Source organism: Sander lucioperca, chromosome 4 (genome assembly GCF_008315115.2).
Source record: "Sander lucioperca isolate FBNREF2018 chromosome 4, SLUC_FBN_1.2, whole genome shotgun sequence".
NCBI classification, from domain to species: Eukaryota; Metazoa; Chordata; class Actinopteri; order Perciformes; family Percidae; genus Sander; species Sander lucioperca.
In genome coordinates this window covers 22294139-22309039 of record NC_050176.1, presented here as the reverse complement: position 1 = coordinate 22309039, position 14901 = coordinate 22294139, and the positions used below count along the sequence as shown (strand labels likewise).

General features: G+C 43.2%; 1 protein-coding gene across 5 annotated transcripts in view; it reads right to left on the bottom strand.

The window, feature by feature from the left end:
• Window positions 1-14901, bottom strand: part of usp34 (ubiquitin specific peptidase 34) — a 109342-nt gene that overhangs the window by 2635 nt on the left and 91806 nt on the right. For all 5 annotated transcript variants that reach the window (XM_036000977.1, XM_036000979.1, XM_036000978.1 and 2 more), the window contains 13 exons: window positions 13596-13700; window positions 11399-11546; window positions 10123-10427; window positions 8695-9024; window positions 7586-7743; window positions 6963-7041; window positions 6484-6610; window positions 5086-5193; window positions 4341-4445; window positions 2709-2833; window positions 2076-2199; window positions 1899-1978; window positions 629-769 (listed from right to left, as the gene is read on the bottom strand). In XM_036000977.1, coding sequence (XP_035856870.1) covers window positions 629-769; window positions 1899-1978; window positions 2076-2199; window positions 2709-2833; window positions 4341-4445; window positions 5086-5193; window positions 6484-6610; window positions 6963-7041; window positions 7586-7743; window positions 8695-9024; window positions 10123-10427; window positions 11399-11546; window positions 13596-13700 — 1935 coding nt within the window. The remainder of the gene's footprint in view (window positions 1-628; window positions 770-1898; window positions 1979-2075; window positions 2200-2708; window positions 2834-4340; window positions 4446-5085; window positions 5194-6483; window positions 6611-6962; window positions 7042-7585; window positions 7744-8694; window positions 9025-10122; window positions 10428-11398; window positions 11547-13595; window positions 13701-14901) is intronic.

Here is a 14901-nt window from a genome sequence, read left to right as displayed (position 1 = left end):
TGTCACGCTCCATAACGCTCCCAAGTTAGGCAAAACTTTGGCGAGGGAATAACTACCATGGCCGTTTTCACAGATGTATGGCTTTATGTAGAACTTCTCTGCTCTAAAGAAAGTAGTTTTGCTGTCTCTATGTTACCGCTTTGGGGTCAATTCTTAACGACAACGTTCATATTTTTAGGTTACAGGTTAGAGGGTTCCTTGTACAATTTACAGCATTGGTTCTCTGAGAATCTCTTTCATATCCAAGCTAAATTTCAATTGTAACTGATTAATTAAATCGGAAATGAAATCGAAGTGGAACATTGTGAATCCGAATCGATTGAGGAAATCAGTGGCGAAAATGAGTGAGTGGTCTGTTGCCAGATCTTGTGAGAGTTTGTTCCTGAGACAGAAACAGGTCTCAAAACTGATGTGTCTGTCTGAAAAATGGAGAATATGTGGCTTGTGTAAACGGGGTCCAAAAATATACTTTGGTGACTACGGGGCGCAACAATCGCTCATAATGTGTGTTCACGCTGTGTGCCGCCAGTCTCCTAAAAAGGCGAGGTGGAGGAGAAACCCACAGGACACAGAGACAGGAAGTCACTCTGATTTGGGGCGTCCCGGTTCCGAGACGTTTTTTCTGTACCTTGTGCAGGAAGCAGGTGAGGAAGGAGTACGCCGCATTGTTGTTGAGGAACGTCCTCTCGTCCATCAGGATGCACTTGATGTACTCGCTGAAGGCCGGATCCTCACACAGCAGCTTCACACACGTTTTAGCCAGAACGGACTGAAAGATAGATACATAGCGTTATCGTTAGCAGGTTGGAATTGAACCCGCGGCCGCTACGGCAAGGACTGAGCCTTTATATGTGCCGCATGCTCAACCAGGTGAGCTATCCAGGCGCCACAACTGTAGCGTTGTTTTAACGGCAGGGATCGCCCCCAATTCCCAGCATTGTATGCTTGACAGGCACTCCACTAGCAGTTTCTCTTCACTGACCAATGACAAGCAAAGCAAACAGGCTCCGCCCTCCTACAACCGCGATGGCTGCACCTGATTGGACGAACGCTTTGCTCGTGGGGCTGTCTGCTCCCAGATTTTCATAACGGACCAACGTGGCAGGCATTTGTTTCGTCATGAAGTGTGTCCACCTTTATATTCTTCCTTATGTATTAGGGTTGCACGATATTGACAAAATGTGATTTTTGCGATAACGATATTAATTTCGATATTTTTAAACATGTCAAATTACAAAAGTTATGGGAAAACGCATCAAAATAGACTTAGGTTAGGTTAGGTTTATTTCAACTGTCACACTGGACTGGTCCAACATGAATAAATAAATAAGGACCATGTCTACAGAACATGTTTGACTGGTTGGACAGTATAAAATATATAAATAAAGAGAACAGGACATGTTCTACTGGTTGGACAGTATAAAATAAATATATAAATAAAGAGAACAGGACACAACTGTTCTTTCTCTTCTCTGATTGGTTCCTTTTAGTTGTCTCTATCCATTTCTTCACTTACACTGTCACTCTGTTGAAATATGAACACACGTGGTACGCTCCATGGGGTTTGTCACGTAGTGGACCCGTGCGCTGACGTGCACTAACATGTGCAAGTGGCACGGTAACCACGGTAACCAATGAAATGATGATCATTATAGCGTTTCAAGCTCTAAATCAAACACAACCAAGCCACACAGCCAACGGACGGGACGCAGCGCTCCACAAAATAAACTAAATATTGCATACTTATCGCGACACTGTCGATATAATATTGCGCAAAGTGATATCACGATAACGATATTGAGTCCATATATCGTGCACCCCTAAACAACAACCACATCAACACGGCTGGATTTATAACCGTCTGTCCGGCGATAAAACGTCTTAAACTTGTGACGTACCTGCGACTGACAGAGCTCCGTCCACAGTTTGGGGAAGAGAGCAAGGTGGAGAGGAAGTCCTTCATAAGCGATCAACACACCTGAGAGAGAGAGCGTTTATATGTAAATATATCTGACTTTATGTTTCTGTGTGCAGGTTCTGGTGTGTTTCCAGTTCACACACAGATTCATACGTACTGAGTTTGACGAGTGTGTCGGTGAATTTCTCGCAGTTGATGGCGACGCGACACAGCAGGTGGCTGAACTGGTGGTAGGACAGGAAGTAATCCAGCAGCATCCGGTCGTACACCTCGTCTTTACCCTGAGACACACACACAGACAGACAGACAGACAGACAGACAGACAGACACAGACAGAGACACACCAAACACAGACACACACACACACACACACACACATATTACTACCAATATCAGGCTCCTGCAGATTTTAAAGACCCAATGTGAAGATTATCTTAAACATTTTTTAGTTTTACAGTTTTAAATTTAGTTTAATTTCAAAATGAAGGAAGAGGAAGGGAGGAAGAGAGGAGAGCTGCAACAAACAATTACTTTCATTATCGATTAGTCAGCAGATTTTCACTTTACAATGATATAAAAAGCAGAAAATCTTCACATTGGAATACTCTAAACAAACAGGTGATGTGACAGAAGGCTTGTTTGCGATGAGGCAGAACGACGTGGTCTTGGAGCTGCAGTTTCTCTCCACAAGCTGTCGAAGCGATAAGCTTGATGGGAAAGGACTTGTGACTCTCCGACAGCAGGTGGAGAGACATGGGGGGGGACGTGACGGGGCGACAGGCGAGCGTACCTTGCTGCTCTCCACCATGGACGGCAGCAGACACATGTTGAGCTCTGGTCTCGGAGGGCGGATGTTGTTCTTGGCTCCCATCAGCTTGATGTTCTCTCTGCAGGGCAGGTAAGGGCCGAACGACACTGAGGACACACACACACACACACACACACACACACACACGCTGAAAAACTGCCCTTAATGTAAGGTTCCAATCAGGGCTGTCAAAATTAACGCCATGATAACAAGTTGACAAGTTGTTCATTTTTTTTTTTTAGCTTTCTGTGAGTTGGGCATCGGGCCGCTTCGTAATTTGTGAAATGAGGAAGCAATGCAGCAGCAACGTTGTGGATGGCTAGCAAAGACTCCACAAGACTAAAGTTATTTGCATGTATTGTCGATGTGAACTGAGTTACCACTGGAGAATGTCGAGTCTTAAATACCACTGGACACAGGCGCCGATACTGAAAATACTGAGCACCCACGTGTGCCAGACTGCCAGTAGGCTACATTCGTTTAAAATTAAACGTTGCAGTTGGTGCTAAGTGAGCGTCTGTCATAGTGCGATTGGTTATGTCGCTGTCAGTCCCCTGCTCCATATCCTATTCACCAATCACAGCGTCTCTCGGATGAAAACACCTCTTTAGTGACCCCACTCCATTCCCCGACTTTACAGTGTGTGCATGTGCATTAGGTAATCAGAGTGAGATCAGATTTGTTATTAAAAAAGCAAAACCCAATGATGCAAGTGCACTGACATCCACCACCAGTGCAGACAGGTGGCATTGATGATTCTTAATTTCCCACGAAGCTGACCGCGGTTACGTGTCAGTTAAACTTCTCATCTCCAATCCTATCTGTATCTGTGAGAAGTGGCGCTGTCCTGAGTTGAAAGACGGCCTACTTTACGGCTTTATTATCGAGTTAATAGGCGCGCGTGTTCGTGTCGGCCGCTGTCCATTTCCTTAGGTTCTGAAATGCAAACATTTTTTGACTACTTTTTTTTTTTAAAGGGCATGCGCCTGTGAGCACCTACGGAGGAAAACATAAATCGGCGCCTATGCCACTGGATCATTAAAAACTACAGAAATAAGAACATTTAGAACAGATAAAAAAATGTGCTATTAATTCGTGATTTATCGCGAGTTAACCCTCGTGTTGTCTTCCCGTCGACCATGCAACTTTTTGTTTTTCTGGGTCAACATTTTGACGTTTTTGTCACTTTTATCCAAGTTTTTTTGTCACGTTTTCCGATGTTTTTATCAACTTTGTTTCTGCGCCTTTGGAACAATTGTGTGTGTTTTTTTTTTTTATTATTTCAAATGCTATAAAAATTGAATAAAACACCCAAATTCAATGAAAGTAGCAAACTGATCATTCATATTACTTGTGAAGAGCGTTGTAGTGAACCATCCACGTTACTTGTTTTGTTGGAAATTTGGTTGAAAGAAACCCAAATTTCTGATATAGAAACTTTTTGAAAATGGGTCAAATTTGACCCGAGGACAACAGGAGGGCTAACAATGGACAACCATGCGATTAATCGAGATTAAATATTTTTAATCAATTGACAGCCCTAGTTTTAATTAATAGAATATATTTGAATAAGTTATTTAAAAGGGTGATGAAGAGGAGGAGGAGGAGGCTCACTGGGGATGTTGCTGTGGTGGTAGGTGCAGTGGTTGTGCTGCAGGAAGGGGACCAGAGTGTGCAGGAAGTCGTGAGGACTCAGCAAAACCAGCTCCTTCAGAACATCTGCAGGAACCAGAACAAAGACACAAAACATTAGAGCCAGCGACGGAGGAACCCAGAGCCCAAAGTTACACCTTCACAATGTTTGTCTAGTCTAGAGCTGCAAAGATTCATCCATAAGTTAACTATTTAGAGTCGGATTTAATGAAAATTAAAAGTATACATTTTCTGATTCTAGCTTCTTAAATGTGAACATTATCTAGTTTCTTCGCTTTCGGACTGCAAATAATACTTATTTTCATTGTGGTTTAATCTGCTGTAGGGCTGCTCGATTGTGGAAAAAAAAAAAAATCAGAATCACGATTATTGGCGATGAAAAGCCATAAATTGTCACATTTGAGAAGCTGAAACCATTAGATGTTTCAGGTATGAAGGACTTTAAAGAAACAGTCGCTGATTCATTGTTGATAGCAGACTAATCGTTTAGGCTCAAATCTTATTTACTGTTTAGTAGTTAAATATAGAGCTGCAAAGATTAATCAATTAGCTGTCAACTATTAAATTAATCACCAACTATTTTGATAATTGATTAGTCGGTTTGAGTAATTTTTGTATGAAAAAAGAAAGAAAAAAAGAGTCAAACTTCTCTGACTCCAGCTTGTTAAATGTGACTATTGTTCTAGTTTGTGTGTGCGTGTGTTACCCAGGCAGGCATTGCGGAGCTCGGGGGGGCTGTAGGAGTTGAGAAGTGTGAGCAGCTTGTGGGCAAAGTCGATCCTCTCCTGCCACTGGATCAGAGCCTGCTTCACATCTGGACGACAGGATACAGAAACATCTGCTCAGAACAAACACTTTGTACCTTTCCCTTTGGATCCGCACTTATTTCTGTGCTGCTGCAACACCTAAATGTCCCCTATCGTGATCAATACAGGTTCATCGTACATATACTAATATAAAATATATTTTAATACAATATCAGAATAGTTTAGTATATAATAACTTCTTCTAATTCACATGTCAAAATGTCCCTGGCGATTCCCTAAAGTGAAACACCAAATGATGTTAGAATAAGAAACCTAAGTTGCTCCCCGGATGCTGTCCACTGCTCCTGATACTAAAAGGGTAACTACCGTGTTTTTCAACCTGGACCCTATGTTCCTATGTTTTTATGTCTGTAAGTGACTGATGGGATCAACAATCTTTGACATTGGCCCAGTATTAAGTGAGATCGCTGCAGTCTGCAGCAGAGAAACAAGCTACAGTGTCAGTTAATAGGGCAATTGTCCAGCTTGTATTTACCTTCACAAAAGTGTCTGACAACATTATGGAAAGGATCGCTACAGAGATAGACCTTTAAAACCTCTTTGAGACCTTTCTGATTAACCAGAAACAGCTCTGAAGTCGCTAGCGCTAAACCCACCAGACTCCATTTAAAAAAGCAATACTTTTAGCGTGTGTAGAGCCAACATATTTTCACATGTAAATCAGTAAACTATGTGTTTATTTCAACAAAAAAACTAGACTTGTGATGGTGGAAAATTGGAAGTAGGAACCAAACGGGTTTTCATAGTTTTATTTTGTTTCTGCTGACTTTAAATTAAGTGTTCCACGATGCTAAAATTACTGTTTATTTACATGGAGTCTGGTGGGTTTAACGAACGCAATTTCGCGGATGTTTTTATGTTTAAAAAAAGGATCTTACTCTTTAACAGGTCGACCTCCTTAGAAATCCTTTCCATAATGTTGTCAGACACTTAGAATATTAATCTGAGCCTGGCAGAGGCAAAACCAGCACTTTTGTGAAGGTAAATACAAGCTGGACAGTTGTCCTATTAACTTACATTGTAGCTTGTTTCGCTACTGCTGACTGCAGCGATCTCGCTTAATACTGGACCAAAGTCAAAGATTGTTGTTCCGATCAGTCACTTAGACACAAAAACATAGGAAAATAGGGTCCAGGTTGAAAAAAAAAAACCCAGTAGTTACCCTTTAAGACAGGTTAAATGCAGTAATTAAATGTCACTACATTGTACCGTGTATATGACAAAAATTAAGAATGAAGTTTATTTTATTTATTTCTCTAAAAACTTGTCAGGCAGACCTTTGCGCTGCAAGTACGGCCGCGTGGCTTTGAGGACGGACAGGAAGATGGAGAGCAGCTCCACCAGGTCTCCGGTGACGTGACACGCCGTCGCCTCGTGGTACATCATGTGCAGAGTGTTGAAGGACTGCAGAGGACAGGGAGACAGGGACAGTCTTATTATTCACATCGACAACAGGAGGGAGACGGGATGAGTTTCCCCTCAATTAGTACTAAAAAATATAACATTTACTTTAAATTTGATATGTATGTTTATTTGTGTGCATATATTTTGTTTATAATGAATATAAATGATAAAAGCAAAGTCCAAAAGTAAAAATGTCTTTCTTTATGTCTCTTTTTGTCTGTGTTTTTTGGTTGTATGTCTTGTTATTTTGAATACTGAAACTGGTCTGAAATTTGATTCTCTTCTGTCTGATGTAAAGAGGAGCTCGTGATCCTGATCCAGATCCGGGTCCAGATCCGGGTCCGGGTCCTACCTCAGTCATGAGGATGAGTCCCCTGTTGAAGACCACCAGCAGTCGGTCCTCGTCGTTCTCCAGCAGAACCCTGAAGGCGCTGAGAGGAACAACAAAACCACGAGTTAGGATCCGGACAATAGATATTAGTGGGGTTTCCATCAACGTATTTTTATGCGCATTTTGAAGTATCGCATTAGAAAATGTTGATGGAAACGGCAAAATTAAAAAAAACTTCCTGAAATTCACAAAAAAGAGAAATTTCACAGTTCAAGGTGTTTTCAGTGTTGGTTTGTTGAACTGATCACTGTTTGTTAACTTCAATAAATGCAACATCTTTCCAAAAGTCAATAAGACATCATGTTAAATAATCATGACTTCAATATTGACCAAAATAATTGTGATTATTATTTTTTCCATAATATAGCAGCCCTACTTCTAGTGTGTGTGTGTGTGTGTGTGTGTGTACGTGTGGTGTGTGAGTGAGTGCGTTTGTGTGTATATATGTGTGTGTGTGTGTACACGTATGTATGTGTGTGTGTGTGTGTGTGTGTGTGTGTGTGTGTCTGTCTGTCTGTGTCTGAGTACATGTCCGGGTGCGAATATGTGTATGTGTGTATATATGTGTACGTGCGTGCGCTGACCTGATGAGCGTGGTCCAGCAGGAGCGGCCGTCCAGGCAGCGCAGGTAGCAGCTGATGGTGGTTTTCTTGAACTGTTTGACGTCCTCGAGCTCTTCCTCTCTCATGTCGGCTCGCTGCGCCACAAACAGCTGCATCAGGTTGAACAGCTCCTCCACCGCCTGCAGGGGGCAACAACACACACACACACACACACACACACAAAATCTATCAGTCATCAAATGTACTGGTTTCTTACAATGACTCAGGTAAGACCAAAGAAAGCAATCCAGCATTTTCCGCAGGGTTGTGCGGCGGTGGGAGCGTCCACTAAACGTCCCATTTGTGTGACGTCCTGTTCTTTAACCCCCAAACAAAGCACAAGTAGACTTCGTATTTAACAATCACTGTTTCCGTCAGATCATTTATAAATCGACATTTTCCGTCCATATTCATACACAGGATATAAAACATTTAGCCTCGTGAGAGCGTCCGGATCTCGCGAGCTCCAGTTTTCCACTTGCAGATCGGTCTGGCATCTTGAGACAGAGAAAATTTGGAGACTTTCGCCAAACGACCGACCAATCAGCGTTGGGTTTTGAGGCGGGTTTAGGTGTGACGCAACGAGAAGCGACTGTTCAGTCTAAACAATGTGGCGGCTTCCACGGATGAGATGAGAGTAGCTGTCGCGCAAGTTTTATCCGAATTAGAAAGTATACCTTCATAGAAAGAAGAGCAAAAAACGGCACTGGAGGCTTTTCTCGGAGGAAAAGATGTTTTTGCTCTTCTCCCGACTGGTTTCGGCAAGAGTTTGATATATCGTTGATCTGATTGGTTGATTTGGCCCATCTATCACCAACATAGGTGGTGACAGACAGATGGTTTATCCAATCAGCTAACCAGTATTTTCGCCCCTTCCCAAAAGTTCTCCAACGGAAAGTTCCCAGATGGATATGCCGAGAAAATGCGAAGCGATCCATCTGGAGTCAGGTTATAAAACATGACCAACATGTTAAAACTAATATAACTAACCAATCAAATGCAGCGTCTAACGCCTGCTCTATCAACACAACTATCATAAAAAACAAAAACAAAAATTCTGCTGAATCCGATGTGCGAACAGCTTGGCTCACCCCGGGGTACTGGCTGGCGTGTGGCGTCAGGTTCTTGAAGGCCCACTGGATGTTCTGGTGCGAGGCGAGCTGGCGGGTGAAGGCGGGCGACTGCTCGCAGCACATGCGCAGGATGCCGTAGTAGGCGGGCAGCATGCCGCGGTTGAAGAGCACCACCTCCTGGTCGTCGTGGTCGGCCAGGATGTAGTTGAAGGCGATGTTCTTGGTCACCACGGGGTTCTGCACCACCAGGCGCACGTTCTCCGGGCAATCCACGCACATGTTGTACCAGAAGGACAGCAGCGCCTGCTTGTTGTGGTTGGTGGCGATGGCCGGCTCCGACAGTTTGGGCTGGAGGCAGAGAGGAGGACAGCGAGACTAAAGTTTCAGACGAGACTTTTTTTTAACTTTGAACATAATACCCAGTAAGAGACAGAGATAGTGTTGTGGGCAGGACATTAAGTCAGACTCAGTGGTGAGAGAAACCGAAGCAGCGGGACAGACACAGAGCTGTAGCCGAGCCAAAGTAGAACACTTTTTAATTCATGAACTTATCTGTTATCAGGCAAATAAAATGCTGATACAGATAATCTGCAAACTGCCAAAAAACGGCCACGATAATCAGCCAGGGCCTGATAATCGGTCTATCCCTATAAGGCAGTGTTTCTCAAATGGGGGTCCGTGTCCCCCTAGGGGTACTCTGGAGGACTGCAGGGGGTACGTGACATTTTTGCAAAATGTTTTTAAGTTCCAAGGCTGTAGTTACTTCTACTGGCTTTTTTTTTTTGTCTCTGTTTTTGAAGTTTGTCACCTTATTTTGAAGGTTTTGTCGTTTGTTTTGACCTATTCTTGCCTTTCTTCCTGACTTTTTTCTACTTCTACTTTTTTTCTTCAACGTTTTTTTTCCTGCTTTTTTCAAATTTTTAGTTTGTTGCTAATTTGAATTTTTTGTCACTTTTGTCGCCCTAGTGTTGCCTTTCTTCTTTCTTTATTACTATTTTCCACCTATTCTTGCCTTCCTTCCTTCTTTCTACCGTCTAGGTTTTGTCGTTTTAAAAGTTAAAAGTTTTTCTCGCCTTTTGTCATCAGCATTTAAATGTTTTCCAGGAACAAGGCTGTTGTTTAGTAAATCTATCGCTGACGTCGCTGTATTCTTCCTTTTTATACAGACTTTTCTACCAAAAATCATTCGTGCTGGTACATGGCTTAAAAAAACTGTTAAAAGGGGATACATTATTAAAAAAAACTTGAGAACCACTTCTATAAGGAGTACACAATTACTTTTAAAAAGCTAGGATCAAACAGAAGTCTTCAGCCTCAATTTAAAAGAAGAGAGTTGCAGTGGACCTGCAGTTTTCTGGGAACTGCAACTTACAGATTTAGCAGCAAAAACAAGCATAGAGAAAAACAAAAAATAAGTTTATAATGACAGAAAAAGACACACTGTACCTGGAAGAGGTTCCAGAGGTCCATGAAGTACCCAGAGAACATGAGTTTCTCCGTCTTAGAGATGAGGCAGTACGTCATGAAGCTGAAGTACTGCACCAGCTTGGTGGTGCCGTGAACGCTGGCGTCCACGTACAGCTTGGCGCGTCCCAGCAGCCCCAGCAGCAGGTTGTACACCTGGTGGAGGACCACGGTGGTGTCGGGCGACAGCGGCAGCTCGCGGGTCGGCAGGTGGAGGGAGCGCGTGGAGCGAAACATCTGGCGGAAAGAGTTGCTGGGGATGAGCGAAACCAGGAGGTACGCCGCCGCTGCAGGGAGGAGAGACAGCTTCAGCTTCATAGTCTGTTACTAATTAGTAATTATTCTATTTAGAGCTGGCAAGATGAATCGATAAGTTAAAGGGTCACTACCATTTTTTTTCCAACCTGGAGCCTATTTTCCTATGTATTCCTATATCTAAGTGACTGATGGGAACAACAATCTTTGACATTGGTCCAGTATTAAGAGAGATCGCTGCAGTTGGCAGCGGTGAAACAAGCTACAATGTGAGTTAATAGGACAATTGTCCAGCTTGTATTTAGCTTCACAAAAGTGCTCGTTTTGACACTGTCAGGCTCAGATTAATATTCTAAGTGTCTGAGAACATTATGGAAAGCAGGGGTCTCCAACCTTTCTTCATCTAAGGGTTACTTTAAAATAACGAAAGTGGCCAAGAGCTACTTGCATCACATCACTTACATTTATTTACACAACACACTGAAGCTGAATGAAGCTACCGTTTGCTGAAACTGCAAAATCTTAACTTCACATAAAGGTTCTTTTAGCCCACATAGTTAGCTGCATCACTGAAAATATTCCCATCAGAGTCCAAGAAAAAAATGACCACTTTACACGTCTATGGCCCACAAAGTTAGCTACCTCACTTTTAATATCGGGGTAACTTTGTGTCTCAGTTCGTCAACCTATCCGCGAGCTACTGGACACCTGCTCTTTACATCAGGGGTCTCCAAACAAGTAGCTCGTGAGCTACCGGTAGCTTGCGAGCTACTTGTTGGAGACCCCTGATGTAAAGGATCCCTACAGAGATAGACCTTTAAAACCTCTTTGAGACCTTTCTGTTTAACCAGAAACAGCTCTGAAGTCACGACCTCTCTGTTGAAGAGTAAGATCTTTTTTAAAAACATCCGAGAATTTGTGTTCGCCAAACCCACCCGATCAAGAAAATGATCTACAGATTAATGGACGATGAAAACAATCAGTCAGTCGCAGCCCTACTTACATGTGCGGACTCGGGGGTAGTTGTGTGCCAGCAGGAAGCGTTCCACCCAGTTCTCCATGTTCTGCAGAACCCAGCTGTGGGCCAGTTTGTTCCGGGGAGTCTGGACCGCCAGCCAGTCCAGACACTGGGACGGGTTATACTCGATCACCTGACGGGAACAACACATACACACGTGAAGACACACAGAGGAAAACAAAGACACCGCAGCCTGTCTGTGTGGGGCTGAGATAAAAAAAAAATTAACCTCCTGCCCTGAATCTGCCGTAACCGATAGAACGAAGAGGTCACGTGTTAAGGTTAATACTCTCGAATGTAGCTTACACTCTGCACTTAATCTACCAGCTAGGGCTGAACGATTAATTGCATTTGCGATAATATCGCGATATGTTAAAACGTGATTTCCTAATCGCAAAGGCTGCGATTTGGTCACATGACTCGCGAGAGCAAATCAGTCTGCACTCCGCAGAGAAAACATCAACTAGCACGCTAACGCTACGCCGTACCTTGAGCTGATTTCTGTCATTCAAACAACTCTGAGTTGTAGTTTAAAACGTTTACAGCCATTTTAATAAAATTAAGGGTTTTATTCTGGCTCGAGTCCATACATGCAGTTAATGGATACAGACACGCAGAACTCAAGGCTCGGTTGGCAACTAGCTCTGATTAGCTGTTAGCTCCAGTTAGCGGTTAACTCCAGTTAGCGGTTAGCTCCGTTATAAAGATATGAGTGGAGGAGCTGCCACTGAGAGGGGTAACAACCAGACTCTGATAAATGACGTTCGGGGAGCTTTCACAGCAGCGTGGCCGCGGTGTTTCAACAGTTTTATTAGTCCAGTTAATCCCACGGCAAGAACACCAGCAACATGCTAACGTAACGATAGCCTCTCTGAGCAAGTACACACGGCAGCACGCAACTATCGAATATCGAATCGCAATATTTGGGGAAAAAAATCGCAATTAGATTATTTTCAAAAATCGTTCAGCCCTACTACCAGCACACTTCTATTTCATCAGATGTTCAAATAACACATTCAAAAACTGTTGAAATGTTAAAAATTAAATGTTAACGTCTATATTTAATGAGCGTTACTCCACATCTGTCGTACTGCACCTTTGCTGCTGCTTTTCACACTCGTCACATACAAAATAAGATAAGGCAGATGCTGCTGTCTCACACACACACACACACACACACACACACACACACACACACACACACACACACACACACAGGACAAGGATATAGATAGACCGTGCAATAAAAATGTGCAATACTCTAATTTTACCATTTATTCTCTTTTCTTATGTTTATGTATTGTATTGTTTATCTGTGTCTTGTACTCTTCCCCCTATCCCTTGCTGCTGCAACAGTGTGAATTTCCCCATTGTGAGATTAATAAACGATTTTGATTCTGATTTGACTGGATAAGGAAAAAAATAAAAAAATAATAATTAGGGCTGGGTATCATTCAAAAATATTCAATACCGATTCCAATACCGTGACTTTGATACCGGTTCCTAAACAATGCTTTTTTTCAATACCACTTTTATGAAACAAAAGGAAATTACAACATTACGGCACAAATCCTTTTATGTATTTTCAGCTCCTACTATGTGAGGCTGTGTAACGTAGAGTCTCTACAACGTGTAACGCCAATCACAGACATTATTAGGTGGTTGTAGAAGTATGCTGCGTGTTTATTGGCTCACTGACGCGGATGAGATTTACTCCTTAAGAGTTGAAATTGAGTATCGAATGACGAGGCATTTTTCGATACGCGATACTTTAGAGGCAATTCGGTCGGTGCCTAAAAAGTGTTGAATTGGGTACCCAGCCCTAACGATAACAGCTCCGTTTTTAAAATGTTACCGCATTAAAAAAAAGAGATCAAACATGAAACATTTTTAGAAGTCCAAAAGTAATCTAAGGGCGTTTTCACACCTATACTTCGTTTGCTCTTGTCCGCATCAATTGACGCATTTGAAAACTTGATTTTGATTCGTTTTACACAGTTGGTGTGGTTCGACGTGGGATCACCTTCTCACCACGCCTGGGTACACTTGTTTGGTCTGCTTTTGGTGCGCATCCGATTGTGATAGCTGCATCCACACCTGTCCAAATGAACTGCACCAAGGGGGGAAACCAATTCTAGTGCGATTTGACCAAACTAAACGAGGCGGGTATGAAGTATTTTACCTCCCAGATCCTCTGGAGGATGTAGGAGGCGAAGGAGGGCATCCCCGGTGGCCCGCCTGCAAACTCCATCAACATCGTCAGCAGCTTGAAGAAAGGATTGGCGGCCTGATGGAGAAAAAGAAAACGGTTGTTAAGGTACCTCTTATTTATTCATTCATCCAACCTTTATTTATCCTCGAGAGATCATTGAGAGGGACCCTTATTCACAATTCGCAGTTACAAGTAGAAGTTTGCAGGTTTAAGGACGTTACACACCGGGGGCGTGACGACTAAGCGATGCGAAAATGCGAAATAATGGCCTGGGAATATTTCGCATCAAAACTATTCACACCGGCAGTGATAAGAATTTGCTTAAGTTTTTAATAAAAGTTTCGGATATTCGCGCCAGCTCAGTGTCGGAGGGACAGTTTGAGTTCCGTCTGGGGACGCTGCTGAAGAGAGAGAGAGAGAGAGAGAGAGAGAGAGAGAGAGAGAGAGAGAGAGAGAGAGAGAGAGAGAAAGAAAGAGGTACGGAAGATGCTGCTGAAGACAGAGAGAAAGGTACGGAAGATGCTGCTGAAGAGAGAGAGAGAAAGGTACGGAAGATGCTGCTGAAGAGAGAGAGAGAGAAAGGGACAGAAGATGCTGCTGAAGAGAGAGAGAGAGAAAGGTACGGAAGATGCTGCTGAAGAGAGAGAGAGAGAGAAAGGACAGAAGATGCTGCTGAAGAGAGAGCGAGAAAGGTATGGAAGATGCTGCTGAAAAGAGAGCGAGAGAAAGGGACGGAAGATGCTGCTGAAGAGAGAGAGAGAGAGAGAGAAAGGTACGGAAGATGCTGCTGAAGAGAGAGAGAGAGAGAAAGGGACAGAAGATGCTGCTGAAGAGAGAGAGAGAGAAAGGGACAGAAGATGCTGCTGAAGAGAGAGAGAGAGAGAAAGGACAGAAGATGCTGCTGAAGAGAGAGCGAATGGGACGGAAGATGCTGCTGAAAAGAGAGAGAGAAAGGTACGGAAGATGCTGCTGAAAAGAGAGCGAGAGAAAGGGACGGAAGATGCTGCTGAAGAGAGAGAAAGAGAGAGAGAAAGGTATGGAAGATGCTGCTGGAGAGAGAGAGAGAGAGAGAGAGAGAGAGAGAGAGAGAAAGGTACGGAAGATGCTGCTGAAGAGAGAGAGAAAGGGACGGAAGATGCTGCTGGAGAGAGAGAGAGAGAGAGAGAGAGAGAGAGAGAGAGAGAGAGAGAAAGGGACGGAAGATGCTGCTGAAGAGAGAGAGAGAGAAAGATACAGAAGATGCTGCTGAAGAGAGAGAGAGCGGTCGGAGAGTTAA